Source organism: Alligator sinensis, unplaced genomic scaffold, assembly GCF_000455745.1.
Source record: "Alligator sinensis unplaced genomic scaffold, ASM45574v1 scaffold138_1, whole genome shotgun sequence".
In the NCBI taxonomy this organism is placed as follows: domain Eukaryota; kingdom Metazoa; phylum Chordata; order Crocodylia; family Alligatoridae; genus Alligator; species Alligator sinensis.
The window spans coordinates 4,889,515-4,910,850 of NW_005841862.1; the positions used below are offsets into that span (position 1 = coordinate 4,889,515).

At 42.4% G+C, this 21,336-nt stretch overlaps 1 protein-coding gene across 1 annotated transcript in view; it reads right to left on the reverse strand.

Moving 5' to 3' along the window:
• Positions 1–21,336, reverse strand: part of DNAH14 (dynein axonemal heavy chain 14) — a gene marked incomplete at its 5' end in the record, with an annotated part of 183,029 nt that overhangs the window by 5,415 nt on the left and 156,278 nt on the right. Inside the window, 7 exons of the mRNA XM_025216414.1 lie at positions 1,306–1,445; positions 3,205–3,317; positions 4,719–4,915; positions 7,886–8,073; positions 10,290–10,489; positions 16,459–16,656; positions 19,091–19,318. Coding sequence (XP_025072199.1) covers positions 1,306–1,445; positions 3,205–3,317; positions 4,719–4,915; positions 7,886–8,073; positions 10,290–10,489; positions 16,459–16,656; positions 19,091–19,318 — 1,264 coding nt within the window. The remainder of the gene's footprint in view (positions 1–1,305; positions 1,446–3,204; positions 3,318–4,718; positions 4,916–7,885; positions 8,074–10,289; positions 10,490–16,458; positions 16,657–19,090; positions 19,319–21,336) is intronic.

Consider the following 21,336-nt stretch of genomic DNA (forward strand, 5'->3'; position numbering starts at 1 on the left):
CTGCCTGCCGCCCCATGCCACATAGGGTGTTTTGGTGAGTCGTTGCACAGAGTGGGAGGGTGCTCACTAGGGCTGTGCGAAGCTTCGGTCCCTGATTCAATTCGGTGGCCAAATCTCCAAATTGAATCAAAGGACCCTTTAATCTCTCCAAATTGAATCGGAACCCTCCAAATCGATTCAGAATGATTTGGCGACTCTAACATAGACACAGCCTTAAATGTTTTTTCTACATACCTCAAGGTAGCAGGCGGTTCATGAATGCTGAGATGTTGGGGCGCATGGAGCATCCCACAGGAGCGCATGGGGCTCCCCAATGCACTTAGCAGCAGACCCACAAGTGGACCAGAAGCCCTTATGGGTTCGCCAGGGACCGCGCAGGGGGGCCCCACCAGCTTGGTGACTGGTGCCTCCTGCATCTGGGGGGGGCCCCCGGGGTCCCCCGTGGCTGATTGCTGAGCAGGGTGGCCCCCCTGTGCTCCCCGACAAACCCGAAAATGGACTGGAAGTACGTCCAATCCACTTCCGGGTTCACGGCCGAGCCCGTGGAGAGCCCCCCTGCATTCCTGTGAGACGCTCCATGCGCCCCAGCATCGCAGTGATCATAAGCTGCACTGGTACCTCGAGGCATGTAGAAAAAATTTAAAGCTGTGTCTGTATCCGAATCGCTGATTCTCTGACTCCGCATCGAATCTTCACATTCGGATTCGGCTGAATCAAGTTGGGGACAGTGATCCAAATCAACAAATCGAATCACTGTCCCTGATTCGGGCCAAATCAATCCAAATCAAATAGAGCCTGCTTCACACACCCCTAGTCCTTAGTTGGCCTTTGACATCTCAATAAAACTACCTTTGTGGCCTGTGGGCCAAATAATTGCCCAGCCCTGAAACAGAGGAGAACCTTGGTGGCAAACAGGCCTGCCAGTGGTTTTTCCCACTCGGTGGGAAATTAACTTGTTGACAGATTTCTGTACTGACCTCTCTTGGCAGTTGACAGCTTGCTCAGGAAACCTGCAAGCACATAGCTAATTTCTGGGAAAGCAGAGAGCTCCTGCAGTTATGCCATCTGATTGCCTTGCTACAAACAAAAGAACAGATGCCCCGTTGCTTATTTAGTGCAAGGCTGATATATTTCCAGGCTCCAGCTGTACCACTAACTGCACCTCTAGCCCTGATAGCTATCATTATTCAAGATTCCAAGCTTATGTGCAAGAAGCACGTGCGTGCCTATAGTTGGGTCCACACTTATATTTCCCCAACAAAATAGTGGCTATTTAGTGTTACTGAATGTCTATTATTACCATACCTTGTGGGAAGAAAAATCCTGGAAGCCAGAATTGATTAGGGGATCCTTGAACGCCGGTGTTAGGATTCTCACTTATTTGTGACAAAAATGGTATCCTGGATGCTTTGGCTTGCTTCTGCAACATCGTTAAATTGTTATACCTGTTTTTAAATAAAAGGTGCATTAGCTGCTTAAGTAGGGTGTTTAACATGAACACACACATGCACACACATGACCAACTTTGTCACTTATTTGGAAAGATATTTATTAGTTATTTAGAAAATGAACTAAATTTCCTAGTACATTTTCTAAAGATAGGTGAAGAAACTAAATATTTACAGACTGAATATCTGAAATCAAAGCAGTAAGATGGTAGCAAATCTAGCTATTGAATAAACTGAGTGAATGCATGATGTGAATTTTAAAGTGGCTCTTCAGTACGTCTGTGATTTATTATATTTATAAATTTGATACAACATATTCCGGATACACAGTTCAACGGTTATCTTCTTTTCTGTAGGTGAGCAGAATAGCTATATGACACTAGCATACAAGTTAGGAGCCAAATTTTGCTCCTCTTGTTTGCATGCATTTGTGCACAGCTGGTCATGTGATAAGTCAAGCAAGATGAAGATGCATTTTTCTAGCGACCTAAGAGCTGACATGCTTGTCATTCTTGGGCTCAGTATAAGGACTTTTAAGCTAATATTTATGGCAGGCTAAACATGTTGCCATGTTGTTTATTCTAGTCTAGATTTTTAAACCTATTCTTAAAAACAAAATAAACCCAAAGTCAGTGGTATGAATGATAGCATCTCTGCTCTAAACCAGGGGTGCTCAACCTCCAGCTCTGGAGCCAGCCTGTGTGTCTGTGTCAGCTGGCCTGTGAAGCTCCCCACAGGTCCAGAAATATGATGGTGGGAGAGCAGTGGCACACTTTCCCTGCTGCCCAATATCCAGCTCCATGGGGAGACCCAGAACACTGGGCTGGGAGGGGGTGGTACTGGGCCTGGGGGCCTCATACTGGGCGGGGAGGGGAAAATGCCAGAGCCCAATCTGGTCTGCAGATCGGCTCTGCGCCCCTCTAAATGTGCTTGTAAGCATGAAATCAAAGTTTTACTGACTTTAACAAAGCCAGGATTCCCTGCCGTGTACATTGACTGTTGAAGCAGGCATGCTTCTCCATTTACAACATCTGGCAGTGGTGTAACTACAGTGGGGTGAGGGGCAGCTGCTCTGGGTGCTGAGTTTTGGAGGGGGAGGGTGGGAAAAACTGGCTGCCTCCATGTGCTTGCACTGGTAGTGCAATGGCAACCAGATGTCGCTGCTTCTGAGAGTGTGGCAGCTGCCCCAGGATCTTGGCTGTTACACTTCTGATACATGAACTTTAACTTTTAAGTGTATGCAATGCATGGACTTTAACAATATATTACATATAAGTTACAGATTGTCTTATCACAAACTGGAGTTCAAATTTACCCAGTTTTGATTTAGATTATTTGATATGAATCCATTTGAACAATGACTCCAAGGATTATAATAACATTTAGTTACTTGGACAAGAATTCAATTTATATCCTTTCTACATAAACTGATCCAATAACATCATACTATTTACTCAGTTTAAGTCTCCTTGTTTTAACATGCTTTCTTGTGCTGCAGGCAATGCTGTGTTGCGTTTCTAAAGCCCTTTGTGGCTGTTCCATCCTGCAGGCTCTGACCCGACCTCTGATAAAGTGGTCTTGCCCTCAGTAATGCCTCTTATGCCAGGGCTTGTGAGAGGGTCCTCAAACAGAGAGTCTATGGGGCTGAGAATCTCATCCTAGCTCTTTGGTGCAGAGCTCCACTTTGTGCTTTGTTTTCATTAATAGTCGTCCCGCCCGGCACTTTGACTCTTTATTCTTTCATGTTCTACTTTACCTTAGTTGTATATAGCTGATGGCCTGGTGTGCCCAGGTTGCAAAGAAATTCACTCGCAAGATAAGGTCATCAATCCATGATCCCAAAGGTTTACAGGACTTATAGGAGTATTGCTGTCAAAAATAATTAAGAAGCATAATCTCACTGAAGCGGGAATAAATTCTAAGTGACTACATTATCAAATAGAGCCAGTTCATACACTGGAACCACCACCAGGCAGTGAGTCAACAGAAGGGGATCATGCTACGACATGAACAAAATAAAGGCTAAAAGCCCTTGAAAAAGCACTGAGAAACAACTCACAAGCTTTTAATAGTACTCTTAAGGAAATGCCTCTTAATCTCTTCAAAACAATGGTACTAAAGGAGCTGCTGAAGTTATCGAAAGAACTGAAGGTGAAGTGGGGGTGGAGGGGTGGATCTCAAGACAAAGCAACAATTCAGAAATCAGATGGTTAGAAAAAATAAACAGAATGCATTTAGCTTTTTTAAAATACATTTTCATGTTTGGATGTTATCAAATCTTGTTATAGTATATCAATGTGTATAAGCATGCCTAGCATGGTCGTCATCAGGATTACTTGGGGCTCTAGTTTATATATTAGAAATGACTAATTGCCACAAAAGGTTTGAAATTGGAAAATCAACTTTGTGGAAAAAAAAAGTTAACTCTTTAAAAAGTTATCTTGTTTCCATTTCTCAAGGCTGAACCCCCCCCCCCTTTTTAGGTTTTCAGTATTTTGCAAAACATGAACATTTTATTTCACCTTCCCTTTCTTAACCCTTCTTCCTTATATTTTTGCTATTGAAGGTAATAAAATGAACAATGTCAAGCGATTTTAGGTTTTCTTTTTTCCACTTCTATCTTTTCACAGCTTCTTCAACTTTGGAAAAATTGGCAAACAGAAAAAATTAAACCAACTCTGATGCTAGGCAACTTTTAACATTTTCTCCTACTTTTATAGTTACAGAGATTAAAACTTTTTTTTCCATAGGCCTTTCTGGGAATTTCCCAAAGTTGAAGAAGTTTTGAAAAGTTGGAGCACCAAAAGAAAAATGAAAGAATGAAAAATTGGGGGGAAAACGTCTTAAACAATATTTATTTTACTGTACAGAAAGGAAAAAAAGAGGGAAGTTAAAACAATATAAATGCGAATATTCAGAAAGTTTTGATTTGATAAAAAATGTTGGGAAAGATTTTCACACATCTTTTCTTCTTGTTTAAAGAAAAAAAGTAATTTGCAAACCAAAAAAAAATTTAATTCTAGTCAGAACTTGACTTCTGTCACTTTTCCTGAACTGAACCTTCTCTACTATAATAAGCCTGTTCTGAAGAGCCCTACACAAAACGTCTAGGGCTCTGAATTTACAGAGTAAGTTCAAAGTTTCCAGGATAATCACTCTCACCAGAGCACAATATGTGTGTGTGTGTGCGTGCGTGCGTGTGCGCGCACGCACACACAGATCTATGTATGAGAGATGCTGTACATGTCGCTTGTGAGGATTCAACCTTACCTGCCAAAGCTCAGGTACTCTGGATCTCAGCAATGAGTGATAAAGCTCTTCTAACCCTTGGGTGAGGACAATCTCCCCTTTAGTAGCACGTTGAAGTGATTGCAATGACAGAATTACTACAGCCAGTAAATGATTAAATCGGTCAATCTCTTGCCGGAGAACAGTTAACAAAGCTGAATTCATAAAGGGATCGTGTCCTGGCAGTGGAAAAATAAGTTATATTAGATAGGATTTTTTCTTCCATAGGACAGGAAATTAGCCATGTTTGTTTCTAAGGTGCCACCATGCCCGACCTTCTGAGAAGCATGAGCTTACCCTAAAGAAAAAAAAAAATCCAAAAAACCAGTGAGGATGAGGACCCACTCACCTTTTGAATGAACAGTTTTTCAGAAACTATTCAGGGTAAATAGGATTGCACTGAAGCACTTACATCCACATACACTCCAAATGGGTGGAATAGACTCTGCCCCTTATGTACAACAATATTCAAAAATAGAGAGGTGAGCATATAAGAATAACAAGCATGTCTAACATCTCAAACCTAAGAGAACGAATGATAGTACCTCAGTTTGGTTTTCTTCTGTATTTTGAGCCAGATCCCAAAAGTTTTTTAGACAAGACTACAACTGAAGTTACTGTGAAGTTTGTCTGTGTAAGGACTACTGTACAAGTGTCAGGTTTGACCTAGAAACCACTACACAAAGCCCAAGCAAAAGTCTCTGTTATGTAACTAATGCCCATCTGCAATGATAAGGAGGAGACAGTCTTAGATAAAGGAGGCTTGAAAACAAAAGCAGAATCAGTGGACTAGGGCAAAGAGCTGATTTAAATATTAAGATTCACACCCCTAGGTGGGGAGAAAGTATGCTAATGAAACATACATGTATGGAAATGAGATACATAGCTAAAACACAGGTATAGAGACATGCTCAGTAAAGAACTCCTTGCGTCACTCCCTTATAACCAATTAGCAAATGAATGCTTATGAAGGTCCAATACTCTTGTATAAAAGATGCTTAGAATTAAGAAGCTGTGTGCTTGTTACGTGAAATTATTCCGCTTGCACCTTGTATTGCTAGCAATAAATCTTTATACTTTCACCCCTGGTATCTTTATTGGCTTTTGCATACCGGGCACGATCCCAGACTTGAGCTGGGGCTCAACACAAGGAAGAAGTTTAGACTGCAGACCTTTTAAAGATATATTTTTTGTTGAAAAGACATGAACCTAATATTAATATAGCCTAGTAATACATTTACAATGTGTCATTTTGTCAGCTTCTGTGGGTCAAATCTTAGCAGCAGATCTATGGGGTGATCTTACATAACCATTTTAATCTTAAAATACTTCGGAACTGAAACGTAGTTAGTAAGATTCCCTGTTAGTCTCCTACATAGTAGTGAGATATGTGTCAGATCACTGTTTAAACACTAACCACATGTTTGAACAATTCATATTAGAAAACTTCCCAGATTACTATCAAATGCTGGGAAGGATTATGAGGTGTTTTTTGCACCTTACTGCATGAAGAATGGCAGAAACGTGTCAGGTGAATCATTCTCTGATATTATAATTTATCCCAAAGTATCCTAAAATCTGTTTGGGCTCATAACTGGCTACACTGAGTTGCTGTTTCTTATTACGCAGTCCTATGGATCTAATGTCTCTAGGAAAATTTGTTTACAAGGAAGTTGATAAACATTTTATGGGAGTATAGAAGGGGATATTTCTTACCTGATAACTAATTTCTCAGCTAGCTAGCACAGAACTAACTAATTTCTCAACAGCTTCTCTCTGCACTCATCACAGCTGACTAATGCCTCTCACCTTTGGAGCTCAAAGGTGCTTAATATTGTTGTTGAAGGATTGAGGATTAATATCTGTCCTTCAATTCAGGTACCCATAAAAGTTCTTCTAAAGATATGGAAAATTTCTGGCAACCTTAGTAGGATTGACACAACAATTCAAGTGTATCTTTGCTAATTTAAACTCTTATATGATTAAGATTTCCTTTTAAAGAAAAAAAAATCAGTTTGCATTCCAGTCATCTCTAAGATACTGAGGCCAACCTGAATGAGGAAGAAAACTGCTAAAAAATAAAAAAATAAATCAGAAAACAAAATTGCTCATTCTGTTTCAAAGCTGCTCTCCTCACCACTGCTGAAAAGTAGGAACCACTGATGTAGGAAAGAAAGGATAACGTATAATGCTAATTATTATTATAATAGAATAATACATAAAATGGTAATTACCTCCCACATAAAACTACTGAAAAATAGAAAGTTGCTTTGCAAATCTTCCCCCCGGGAAAAAACCCAGCCAGACATAGACAGCTGCATAATAGGAACTGAGATGGCTTCGGAGACCTAACAGACCTCTCTGCTAGCCCAGCCATGCTACAAGACTCTGGTAGTAGGCCAGTCAGCCCAATATGAAGCACTGGGTAGAGAAGAGGCTCCAAGAAACATTTGCCTAAGGTGAAAAGGCAAGGGGTTTGTACATTACTTGCTTATTTGCAATATAAATAGCTGCCTGAGAAAGGGGACAGTTGCTTTGGCTTCCTGGGACCTACAGTCTCTTGAATTGGTAAGGGATTGTCTTCTCTTTGGGGATCCTCGTACTCCTGGTCATCCTTGTACACTAGCCTTCGACACTCCTGGTCAAGCCTTCCACACAGTACCACAGGGTGGAGCTGAGCCTCTACAATAACTGGCTGGAGGTCTCTATACTATGGCAATGTGAGGTTATTAGCATGTGGCAGCAGGTAGAATGCCCTCTAAGGGTGCATCTACATGTTGCCCTACAGTGATGTAGCGACATGCTACATTGATGCATGGTGCGCTACAGCAACGTAGCAATCATGTAGGTCTACACGATAGGTAGCTATGTCGCCATAGTGGCGTGCTCCCCCATTTTAGCACGCTGCTATGATTACGTAGCAGCAAAATCCAACTGCACCATGTGCACGGTGCAGTATGGGCAGTTACTACGTCATGCCTTACTACTCCCAAAAGGAAGGGTACTGAATTGCAGAGGTGAGGAGCCTGTTATAAATGAAGAGAGAAACTGTGCAGCAGACTGTTAGAGAGCATTTTTAAAAGAAAAGAAAATGTTATTCCCCCAAATATAATCTTTTCTAGTTGAATAGTTTGACCCATTGTTCTGACCTTTAGTGGCTTTTGCAAGAGCAGCCCAAGTAGGTCCTGACATGAGGCGCTCCAGTGTAACTCTACTTTTGGAGGTGCTTTCACTTCTAGGTGTCAGTTCTGTATCTTGCTCCTCTACAGTCAGGGGCAGCTGCCTTAGAATGTCAGATGCTCTTTCCAGTACTAATTCATCCTGGCTCTTTCTACCACTGGTGAAAAACAAAAAAACAAGGTCTGTAATTCTGAAATTGCTCAAGCCAGAAGCTCTGATAGGAGAGGATCTAGTTTCGTTTCCTTTTGTGGTTCATTGTCATATTTATTGTCATATATTCCACCCATAAGGGGTTTTTTTCATCAAGTTATAGAGGACGTTTTCTGTAGTTAGCGTTAGATGAGGGGGTATGTACATAGTGCTACGCTGTGTGGGGGGCACTCCAAAAGATTGCTCCTTTCAGCCTGAGAGTGGGGAAAAGTCAATTGTCTACAGCAGCATTTCCCAACCTGTGGGTTGCGATCCAAAGGGTGTCTCAAGAATATATGAAATGGTCACAAACTTTAAAAATAGATTCTCCTTTAAAGGAGAAAAACATGGGAAATGGTGGCTTTTCCCTTCAAGCTGGCAGAGTTCCAGCTGTTGATGTTTGCAAATGGGTCCTGGTACAAAAAAGGTTGAGAACCACTGGTCTACAGGATACGGCAGATCCTTGACACAGCTGTTAACTATTTTAAACTTAGAATAACAGATAACTATTCCCTAAGCAAGTCAATTCTTGGGCATTGATAGCTTTTTAGTGTTTTTTTATATTTTGGGGGCTAGATATATTTGACATACACAATACACAAAAGTACTGCATACATGGAGCAACCTGGGGTTCAGTGGTAGAATTCTAGTCTGCCATGCAGAAGACCCGGGTTGAATTCCTGGCTGCTTATACAACTACAGCTGTGGAGACACCAAACATCTGGACTCAGTCTGGCCTTTGGTTTCTGTCTCAGCAGCCTAAAGGGAGAATGGAAGTTCTGGGCAGCCTCTACTCCTCCATACTGCTGCCTAGGCATATGCATTGAAGGTCTGGGTGATCTCTCGCACATACACGAGGACTGATGGTTGCCAAACCAAACACTGCATGCATATATCAGAAGCAATCTGGTGGAAGTTAGGTAATCATAAGAAATAGAAATCCTATGTACAACCAGGAAGACACCAATTACCTTTTAAAGTCAAAAACCCTTTTATTGTCTGGCATATTAAATTAAAGTTCTGTTGGCAAGGCTCCTGGAATTGTACAGTAAAGTTCAATGCTGAACTGGATGCTGAAATCTGAAGGGAGATGAGGATACTCTGCTGAAATCAGCACTGAAGGAAGAATTAGAAAATGAAAAGGGGAGGACAGAATTTCAGCAGGGGTGCACCGTTAGAGTGTACCCTCCCCTTCTATTTCTCCACTCCCTCAACTGCTGCTGTTGCTTTCCTCACTGTTGTGGTGGTTTGGAAAGAAAAAGAGCCCTTTCTGTTCTCCCCAGCCAGGCTGTATGTGGACTGGGCTCAGCTGGGGATGAGGAAAGTGGCAGTGGCAGTGGGCAGGGGGCATCTCCTTCCCCATGCCTGTTCCCAGGGCACAGGGCAGCGAGGGGGGACCTACTTTCCTTCCCTGCTGGTGCAGGTGCCCCTATCTTCAGATGAGCCCAGCCCTGGCACAGCTTGACTGGGTTGGGCAGGAACAGCTCTGGTGCTTCCCTTGCACCCAGAACAGCAGGGAAAGCAACAGTGGCAGGTGGAGGAGGTGGGAGGAAAAGTGAAGGAGAGAGGAGTGCTTTAGAGACTCTGCTTTAGGGACTTTAAAAAGTCCCTGGAGGCTCTTGAGAGCAGTCTGCCCACATTGGTGGGGATGGAGGAAAGTGGGAGCTAGGGGTGTACCCACCCCTACAGTGGGGGGGTTGCTGCTCCTGCACCCCACATTGAGAAATCCTGGATCAGGTGCTGGAGGAAGAGACTAGGTAGGAAACCTCAGGGTTAATACAGACAAAGAATGAGATGGGTGAGAAGAAAGGAAAAAGAAGAGTGAAGGAGGGAAGTTCCAGTATATCTGTCTTGCCAATACATTTTTTTTGGAAAATAAAATTCTCTGGGGTAACAGAGAAGAAAACTTGGCAAAATTACACGCATCATTAAACACATGAAGGCATTTATATGACATTCACAGAGCAGTTCCCTTCTTGCTGAGCTGTTCAAAATGTACCTTCCAATATCATTGCAAAGAAGAGGGATGTTTTTAGTTAACAATATGCTGTATGCCCTTACTCTTAATGACATGGTAAATTAGGCTTAAGTGCATGAAAATAATAATTGAAATTGTGGATCAGCACAAGTAACTTCTAGTTTTGTGCACTAGATTTTGCTTAGGCTCCTTTTTAGAATACTGACCTGATTATCAGGGTGTCCATCATGACTCCTGGCTGCAAACTGGCAAGGGTATCAACAAGGGCTTGTGCCTGAGACTCCAGAAAGGCTCTTTCAGCACAGGCATGCATTCCAAATAGTTCTGGTGAATCTGTGTCTGGTAGAGACTCTAGATATATTCTGCAATCCTCTAAGCTGTCTGTTTCAGATATCGGTCTATATACCTGCAAAACAATTGACAAAGGGTTATTTCTCTACTTAAGCCCCATGTGAATTAAACATTTTTAAAAGTGATTTATATACTGCTGCATTCCAAAATTTTTAAACTAGTAATCCAATTGGTTTTGCATTGGTATTAACATTTCTTTATTTGTCCCACCAGGGGCAGATTCAGGGTGGGAGGTGCAGCTGCACCACCCTTCATTAGTGATTTGCTGCTCAGAGCTCCAGTCTCAGCTTCCAGGTACATGTGCAGTAACCTCACTGCATACACAGTCCACTTTTTCACCATTCTGGATCCATTACTGACTAAAAGAGGCAGAAGAATAAAAGATTTTTCTATGGCTTCAACGACTGTGGGAAAGGAGGGTCACTTACTAATAACACTTGACTCTGTGTCACTTGACTCTGTGTATTCACAGGGATTTTGGTTGTAGCCGTGTTGGTCTAAGGACATAGGCAGGCAAGGTTCTTTGGGTAGATGTGATATCTTTCTAATAAAATAATCTTTATTAGCAAAATACCCAAAGGACCTTGCTTTCACAGGGATTTAGCACCTCTAAGTGCATAAAAAAACTATGTCCTACTGTATGGGAATTCTCTAACAGCATTATCTTGGGCCAGACAGCATGGGTGGTGGGGTGCATGCCACATGTTTTTAGAGAAAATCTTGATACTTCTGAAGGAGGATTTTCTTGGTTTGGTTGAAGGCTTAAGGAAGCCACCTGTGTCTGCAGTCTTAGCTATCTGTCCTTCCCCATCTAAGGGGTGAAGGTGTGGCAAGCTGTACACTAGTGTTTCTTCTGGACACACTAGGCAGTTGACAGCAAGAATAGAGGAGGAGATAAGCAGCCTAGCATAGTGGCAGAACACATTAGGGATTACTTTGAGGAGCTGGGTGTTTTCAGGTTGACAGGGCTGGAGGGGATGTGCCATAAAGTACTGAAGGAATTGGCTGGGGTCATCATCAGCAAACCCTTGATTTGAAGATGGTCTTTACTATGGCTCACTGATGGGTCTTGAGGTGATTTAAGAGTCCAGTCCTGGAGCCAGAGATCCATCTGCAGAAGTTGCAGGTCTTTCTGCAGGGCAGAGTAAGCTGCAGGCTGGGATTCCTCTTCTTTTCATTCCTCTATGCTTTCTTCTCTGCTTCCAGGGCAAGACACTTTCCCTCAAAATGGGCTGCCACTTGGTTGAGGCTGCAGTACCATTGAGGTTGGTCAGCAACCAGCTCCTCTCAACTCTTGATGTCAGCATCTGTTTTCTTGGGCTATGCCTACAATGTGTCCTTGCAATGTTTGCTCTGGCCACCATAAGACCTCAGACTGTTACTATGCTGGGAGAAGAGCACTTGTTTTGGGAGTCAAGCATCTGCAGTGTCCAGTTCAGCGACGTTCGTGCTTGAGGATCACCAACTCAATGCTGGTGACATTGGCTTCAGCAAGGATGCTGGTATTTGTGTGGCAATTTTCCCATTTCATATGGAGGATTTTCCAGAGGCATCATTGGTGATACCTCTTTAGGCTCTTGAGATGACGATGGAAGGTCATCCATGTTTCACATCCATAAAAGAGAGTGGGGATGATTGCATTGTAGATCTGGATCTTTGTATTTTTCCAGAGATCATGATGAATAAAGACATGCCAAAGCTATTTCCCAAAGGGGGCACTTGCACACTGGATCCTGTGTTGGGTCTCCTTATCAATGTTCACTCTCTGAAAGAAGTGGCCTTTGAGGTAGTGCTTGACTACCTCCAGGGTCTTTCCCTTGATGGTAATTTGGAGAGGGAGATCACACTCATGGCCCAGGACAGACTGGTAGAGCACTTTAGTTTTCTTAATGGTGAGATGGAAGCCCAAAGTTAGGTGTGTTTCCCCAAAGAGATCCAGCATGTTCTGGAGGTTTTCCTCTGTGCGCAAGGATGGTGCAGTTGTCAGCATATTAAAAGCTAGGCACGGTTGTTTTGAGCACTTTGGTCTTTGAGTGAAAATGACTCAGGCTGAACACTGAATGGATGGAGGACTCTTCAAGGTCAATTCAGGAAGGAAGGAGGTCCTTAATGAGAACCAGGATGACTGTCAAAAAAACCCCTAAGAACAGAGTTGATGCGATGATGCATCCTTACTTGACTCATATGGATGACAAATGGACCTGTCTTCAGTTCACTACAAAGGATAATCACAGTCACGATTGTAGAGAAGCCTCAGTACCTTGAGGTGCTTCTCAGGATATCCAAATCTGGCCTGCATCTTCCACAAGGCTTCACAATTGATGGAATCAAAGACTTTAGTAAGGTCAGTGAAAGTTATATATAGGTCCTGATGTTGTTCCCAACACTTTTTTTGGACCTGGAGGGCAACAAAGATCATATCAGTTGTAGCAAGAAACCCTTTTGTCTGCCCCCCCTCAAATGTGAAGCTCTTCCATATGGCAAAAGCCCCCCTTTTAGTATTTGCCCCTTTTGGGGCTGCTTTCTCTTTTCTACCTTTTCTTCCTTCCTCTCTTTTTTTTTTAATTTTATCATCATTATTTTTATATAAGGTGTATTTGTAGTGAAAATAGAGCTTGTAGATGCTTTTACAAATGTACTTTAAGTTTAAAAGTAAGTTGTACCATGTAACAATGTTAGCAAGAGCAGGAATCTCTGTATGGAGAATCCGAATGAATCATGGTTGATTCTGTAGCACAGTAGCTAGTCTGGATAAGCATGTTAATGAGCGGCAATTAACACCTACAAAATCCGAGACCAAGGAGAAAAAAGAATCAATAAAGAGCCAGGAATTCCTGGAAACTTCATTGTTAAAGGTACAGAAGCCCCTGTTTGAACTAATCAATGCTGGAAACAGATCCTTGGGGCTGAAATACCCCCTGATCAACCACTTCCAGAGCTCTATTCATCATGGCAGTGAATCAATCAAAATTCATCAATGGACTCCTGAGACTGCAAGTATGTGCGGACATGACCCATGGGGCTGACAGCTGCCATCCAGCAGGGACATTTCTTGAGGTCAATGACCCCTGGATTGGGTAAGCCTGAGAATTGGGGAGTCACCAAAGTCTGCCAGAGAGGCATAAAAGGCAGTGAAGAATGACTCCTAAAGGCACCCTCTTTGACCTGACCAGCACCCTGCCTGTCCAGCCAGAAGGACCAGCCAGTGACCCCCTTCTGCAGCAACATTGCACTGAAAGAAGCCTCGACTGGTCATTGACGGCAGACTCCAGTGCTTGGGGATAGGTATATCTTGACACCAGTGCTTAGTGTTCAAAGCTAGCTACTGTGAATGTGCGTGTGTGTGCGTGAATGTGTGTGTGTTTGAGGGGATCAGCACCAAGGTTTATGGTCTGACTTTTGCATCCATCCAATAAACTATAATTTTATGATGATCCTGTGAGTTGGTGCTTTGTAGCCAACAGTTACCCCATGGGATGGTCTGAAGCCACACTGAGATTCTGGCAGGACTTCCTCAGCAAGAGCTGGAAGACAAGTCAGGAGGCTGCAGGAGAAGATTTTCCCTGCTGTGGAAAGGAGGGCAATACTTTGATAGTTCCCACATACAGTCTTATTTCCTGTCTTGAAGAGAGTTATGATGTTGACATTCCTCAGGTCCTCTGGGATCTCATCGTTGCTCCAAATTCAGGGAATAAATTCATGGCATCTCAGTACCAGTTCCTTGCCAACAGCCCTGTAGGTTTTAGCAGGTATGCCATCTGGTCCAGTAGACTTGTTCTTCATTTCCTTGATGGCACACCAGACTTCTTCTAGGATAGGGTTAGCAAGGGATCCCATTTCAGGGTGTTAGGGGGTGGTTCAGAATGCCTTAAACTGTTCTTTCCGTATGGCATGGATAGATTCATTGTCTTTGAGGAGGGTTGAGCCATCCTGCGATCACAAAAAAAAAGGCCATGGGAAGTTGAGGCATGGATGGTTTTTGTTGCCTGGAAAAAGCTATGCATGTCATGTTTGTCAGCATAGATCTGGATCTCCTTGGCTTTACCTTGCTACCACTGATTTTTTTATTTCCCAGATCCTCCTTTGAGCTTCAGCTTTGAGGAGCTGATACATCTCCTTCTTCTGCTGGGATAGTGTTATTGACAAGCAGAAAAAGCCCTTCTGTTCCAGCTGAGGAGGGCTTGGATTTCAGCATTGCTGTCATCGAACCAGTCTTGGTGTTGATGGGTGGTATAGCCAATGGATTCAGCACAGGCTACATGCATGGCAGTTTTAAACCCCTTCCAGAGTTCCTCAGTGTTGCCTTCATTTGTGGACAAGGCGGAGAGCTTTTCATGGAGACACTGTTGAAAATCCTTACAGACCTTCAGGCCTTGAAGAGATTTGGTGTTGAGTCATTTGCAGTGTTTTTGGCTGTTTTCAGTATTTCAGAGCAAGCTAGATGTTCATAATGAAGCTGACAATCCAGTGATCTGTCTAGCTGTCATGGGCTCCTTGTATGGCTCATACGGACATCCATTCAATCACAGGCTCTAACAATAACATAGTTGAGGGAAGTGCCAGTGGTTAGAGCAAGGGTGTCTCCAGGTAGTCTTGTATTTATCGCTCTGTCAGAAGATGGTGTTTATGATGACAATACTGGGCTTTGTGCATTTACTCAGAAAGATGCTATTGGAGTTGGCCTTCCCTACTCCTTTCCCAATGGTGTCACTCTAGAGTTCCAGGTCACATCTGACTTGGTGTTGAAGTCACTAAGGAGAATGATCTCGTCCTCCCTGCAAGTATGAGACAGAACATGGTCAAGATTGGAATAGAACTGTTCTTTGAAATCACTGTCAGCATCAAGTGTTGGAACATGCACTGATGATGGTGGTGTACTGATTGTGGCTGAGCTTAAGACATCAGTAAGATAGAGACTAGACAAAAGTATCATCCATGTCCTGGCTGAGATTCCCTTTGATAATGTGAAAGCAATTTCCATGATGTGAAAATCATTTCAGAGTCTGCATGTCATCAACATATATATATTTCTCAGCCTGTGCTTCAGGAATGTCATAGATGCATATAAAAAAAGAGCTAAAAATTTTCAAAGAAATCAGGTGGCTGATTTTCTCCCAAATTTCAGAGTAGCTTGTTGGTTGCCTATCACTTCTAGGAAGAGCCATACCAGCAGCCATGCTCACAAGGAATAACTTTCAGCAGTTTAGCAATCAGTCAGTCAATCTGACATGGCACACCATTCATTTGCTGAAATCAGATCTGTACCAATCTTCTTTCCTGACTCAAGTGAGCTCTGTATACCTTTGGTAAAAAGAAGTATGGGATGTTAGGTGCAATGTCTCCTACTGAATTCAGCCTGAACACGAGGCATTTGAGGCTCGATAACTTTACTGATCTGCAGAAGGATTAGTCAGTTGTATGTGGTCGCTTCCTCAACTATGTTATTGTTAGAGCCTGTTATTGAATGGATGTCCGTATGAGCCATATGAGGAGCCCATGACAGCTAGACAGATCACTGGATTGTCAGCTTCTTTATGAATGTCTGGCTTGCTCCAAAACACTGAAAACAGCCAAAAACACTGCAAATGACTCAACACCAAATCTCTTCAAGGCCTGAAGGTCTGTAAGGATTAGTCAGTGGTATGTGGACACCATAAAGAGGTAGTGATGCAGTTTACAGACAAAGATGCATGATAGACACTTACCATAGTTTTTTAAATCAAGAAAGAGGAAATTCACCTTACAAGTGCTGTTATCAAAGCATGCCACTAAAATTCAGGTCAGTGCAACTAAATATAACATCGTTCACATTTTCAGAAGATATAGATTAATGTAATATAAAAAATGAGAGCTTTTTGTGCCACAGTAAAATTTACCAATTAATTGCTGTTCAAAGTTTAGATGCAGATACCATAAATTGAAGTTCAATCAGTAATAAGACTGAAAATGTATTATGTAAATTGTTTAAAGATGCAACTAGTTAAATAGTTGGAGAATACTGATTGAAAAGGAAGTTTTTCATACCCGATCACAAGAATAAGCAAAACCTTCCTGCAGAACGGCAGGGTTATAGAAATTGTCCAGAATACTGAGCAAGCAACGTCGGTCCCAGTGATCAGTCACACGACCTCCATAGGTTACTTCTCCAGTCAAATAACGCAATGCTGGCCAAGGAACCTTTTCTTGGCTCTTCAAAAGCATTCTCAGCATCTGTATGGAAATCTTTGGAAGAAAAGGCTTAAATAAGGCAGTGGTGTTGTTATTTTTGGGGTTAGGATATTATTTTTAGAGCTCTGTGATGCATAGGAATCCCCTAACTGCTTCATTAGCCATATACTGTAAAAGCTGAAACATAAGAAGGTGTGATTTCTTGTAGATAGCTGTGAGCTACCATGCTTCAGAAACAATCAATAGATTCTGATTACATTGTAGTAATTGAAAGAGCTGATATTCACGTGATCTTTAAGAAAAATGTAAAACAACAGAACAAGAATGAGAAAATACATATGACACTCATACAGCAAGGTACCCTAGAAAAGAGAGAGACATTTAAATGGCCGTGTTTAAGATCACCTATTTAAGACTCTTACCCTCCCCCGACACCCATACACAGTGGGTCTCAACTGAATTTTACAATATTGAGGGGTTTTGTATTAATGGGAATGCAGCTAATGTCTAGACCAAGGGAGGCCAAAATATGGCCTGTGGACCAGATCCGGACCACCAATTGATTTTTTTCTGGCCAATTGGTGGGTGGCATGGGCAGTGGTACCACACAGCAGGCTCTGGATAAGCAGCGCTCAGGCTCCAGCAGCTCTGGCTCCAGCCACTGCATGGCACTGGGTGGCTGGGGCTGCTTCTGCCTAGCAGCTGCTGGGGCTGGAGTGTGACTCCATCCTGCCCATGGGGGATGGAGCCCCTGTGCTGTCTCATCCCACCCGACCATCAGGGCTCCTGGGAGTTGCAGGGTGCAGTGTGTGCATGCGCGTCAGGAGCCCTGACAGCAGGGCAGGATAGGACAGCACAGGAGACCCATGGCCAGGCTCCAAACCCCACCCCCTCCCAGCTGTGGATGTGGCCAGCAGGTGTCAGCTCTGGGCACTGGGGGGGGGAGGTGCGCGCACGTGTGTACACATGTACAGGCGTGTGTACATGTGTGTGTGTGTGTGTATCCATGTGAGGTCCTCAACAGCTCACCAAAACTTGTTAAGTGGCCTTCCAACCCAAGTAATTGCCCACCCCCGGTCTAGAGTAGGAGATAATGCATGCAGGTACAGAACTTGCGCAGATTCAGCTGGGAGAAATGAACTGTTGTATAGAATTTAGCTTTTTCTAGATTTACCAGCCTTGCCACCAATCACAGAATGATGGGTTGCATATTATGTGGCTATCTGCTAGGTTACTATTTTATCCTTCTCCAAAGCAGAGGGGATAGGATTGGGAATGTGTACCTGGACAAAATATTGTGAAGAATTCTAGTTATTGTGAAGTAAATATTTTCACTCTTTACCTTTGAGTGACTGTTTATATGTACATCCCAACTATTAATGACTCAAAAGAAGTATATCAGTTTAGCTGAAGGCAGTTTTTTTGAGGTCCAAGGGTGGTGTACCATCAGCACCGTCAATAGAATGGCGATGGGCAGCAGTAGCAATCTGGGTCTCTGCAAAATGTGCATGTCCACTGGTACTGTAAACATCATTAGTGATGCAAAACCATCTGTGGCAGGAAAACACAGACAACACTTGTTCCCCTGTGGGGCTATACCAATATATGGGTTGGTGCGGTAGGAAATGCTGTTAATATGAATGCTTTGCTGCTGAATGTTGTGGCCTCCGCAGAATGTTGTGGAGTGGGAGGTTGATCAGGCACCATGACAAAGAGGGGGCATTTTGTAGTGCTATTGGTATTTGGTCCTCAGTACACTATTTGGTGCTGAATCACTGGCCTTATAGGGCATGTAAAGTTTGTCAGGAAAACCTCAGGGCCACAAAAGCCCAGTGAGAGTGTGGGGCAGGAGATTTCATTCTGGAGGAGGTTTTTTGAGGGACTCTACACCCACAACTGCCTCTGCCCCATTCCTTATTCAAAGAGATTTTTCTTGTGTTGGTTGGAGTAGGTGCAGCCACATGCTATCAAATTCAGGTAATTCTCTCGTACAAGTTTTAAATCAAGTAAAACTCTAACACTGCTCCATAGAATATTTAAGCACAATGATGTGCTGGTGTCAGGACTATGGACTATTGCTTTCTCCTCACAATGTTCATGACCTTCCACGTCAACAGAAGTGAAAAAAAGATAAGAGACTTCCTGTGTAGTAGGAAAAATTATGCATTTTGGTTTTTCATGTTCTTCTCTTCTTCATACATATTATTAAAAATTTAGTGATTATTAGGTTCTTCCCAGGCCTAAATTTGGACTGCTTACTTTTTATTTCCAATTTACTGGGGTTTTATCTTCTAGGTTGTGGGAGACAAAGATAGTATCAAAATTAAGCTACCACCACAACATTAAGTGTGTTGTGGACCTGAGCCATTTGACTTCTTGGGTATCTGATTTGGGTGCTCCTGCTTGGTTCTACTGTATTCAACCTAAGTATTAATGAACCTGAGAATCAAAATCCCAGTTTACTTTGCAATTTCTTAACAGATATTACCTCTAAATCTGAAGAGTTAAATTCATATGGGATATTCCAGCCCAGAGCTCCATACTTCTTTCTTTCTTGGACAACAGCATTAAAGAAACACAAACTGAAAAGCAGCTTTTTCCATGATGGCCCAAATGCAGCCTTGTTGAAGATATTTTCAGTTACCTCTCCACTGCCACTGTACCCAAATGTTTGAAGTAATTTTCCTTTCAAACCTTGAGGTGGTTCTACAGCCATCTTTAAAAAAGGAAATAGGGGAAACAAGGTAACTATTATCCAACATATTTTTCTGCATATCATAATTTTGCAGGATACACTGTGCCAGAGTCAAGTTGCACATTTTTTCTAGCCAGCAGTGTCCACTGTGGCATCATGCCTCTCACATGCCCTGAGCCCCAGAATATAAAAGGAGTGGACTCAACTGCCCTTTGGATCTTTCACACAGAAGGATCCAAAACCTAACACTTTGCATACTGGTACTGTACACTGCTGAATAGCACCAACATATTAGCACCACAAGACTAAGATAACCTAGCGTGTTGTGAGATTTTTTTAATGCTACAGTATAGTGGGTACCAGACCCTTTCATCAACCACAGTCTATAATTCTGGATTACAGGCAATGGCCCCAGTTGACCTAGATAGATCCAGAGGATGTACATGGTATTGGAACTCAGCCCTCAAATAGGTCAACCTGAAAGGACACAAGTACATTGGCATCATGCCACTGCTGCTGCAATATCAACAACAAATTACATCAACCTAGAAGTGCCTGGGAACCTAGGCATTGAGTTGATGCTGGGTTGTCAGTACACAATTCAGCTAATCTAGTGGGACAGAAGAACTTTAGCTATATGTTGACCATGCTGGGCCCTTCACCTAAGGATGGGTGAACCTTGGCAACAAATCAGATTGACTCTAAAAGTTCCTAAGACCTTGGCTCTAACCAATGGTGTTAGATGTCAGTGCAGAATTAGATTAATCTGGAGGAGGTGGCCAGGACTGTTGGGTCTGCATTGAAAATGTTGGGACCTGATTATCACACAGGTCAACCTGGAAGAATCTGGTACCTCAGCACTGTCACCAATATCAAGACTTCTGCCCTGAATTAGTTCAACCCAGAGGAATCTGGGGACTTAGGTGTTGATGGCATCAAATATTCTTCTCAGAACTCTTCCTATATAAGACTAGCACAAATAATATTGCTCAAGTTGGACACAGAGCAAATTAAGGATAATGAATATCCAAAGCTGATGCAGGATTTCCAGATTTCCAGGCCTAAGAAGCTGCCTCTATCCAAAGTAGTATATGAGACAACATCCTTCTGTTCCTGAAGATCAAAACATGATCAACCTGCAGTACATACACCACAAATATTATGGCAGCCACTGTGGTTGTAGTATGTTTCATTTTTAACTTTCTTCCTGCTATTGCAGGACTACTCTTTGGATCCTTAAGAGGGAACTAAAGCTTCATTAGCTAGAGAGGTTTTACAAAGCAATCCATTCTTTATAAATATTTTATTTTCCTTATGTATAGAAATAAAGCCCTCTGTCTTAGCTTGGAATTGGTGAACTTCACACCAACCTTGGGAGCATGCTGGAGCTAGATTTTGGCTTGATTTTAGTTCTTATTAAGACAATATCAATAATGGGATAAGATATCTGAAACACACAAACTGAGTATTTACAACTGAATCATAGTAACTTGTTGATTTTGGTGTACTGGGTTGTGACGGCCAGAACCAAAGAGATTAATAAACAATAAATATGTGCTTCTTGGAGGCATTTGGAATTTTTGCCTAATATAAAGCTTTTAAGTTTGTAACCCGCAAATGTAACTTGCCTGTCATAAGTTTAACCAAAATCATAAAACTAACTGTTTGTAGAACTAACTGGGCCCCAAAGGCGAAGCTGTAGCTGCAAGATTAGCTGACCTAATCGTTTTTGCTCAGGGTTCAGCCTTGATGATAAAAACTGGATCCAACTGCCTGGCACACCCAACACATTCTAGAAAAGCACGTCCCAAGAAAACATATTCAGGAAAATCTAAAAGGGTTGAGTAATGTTAATTTCAAATCTAAAAATGCTGCATTGTAATTTTGCTTATTGGATAAACCTGAGTCTGGGTAGTAACCTTTTATAATAATTTTTAACACCTTTCAATCCCATAGGATAACAGCTATAGGACAAGATTGTGAGTGGCTCTAAAGCCAACAGATTAGCATAAGACTAGGTACAAAAAGTGTGTGCATCA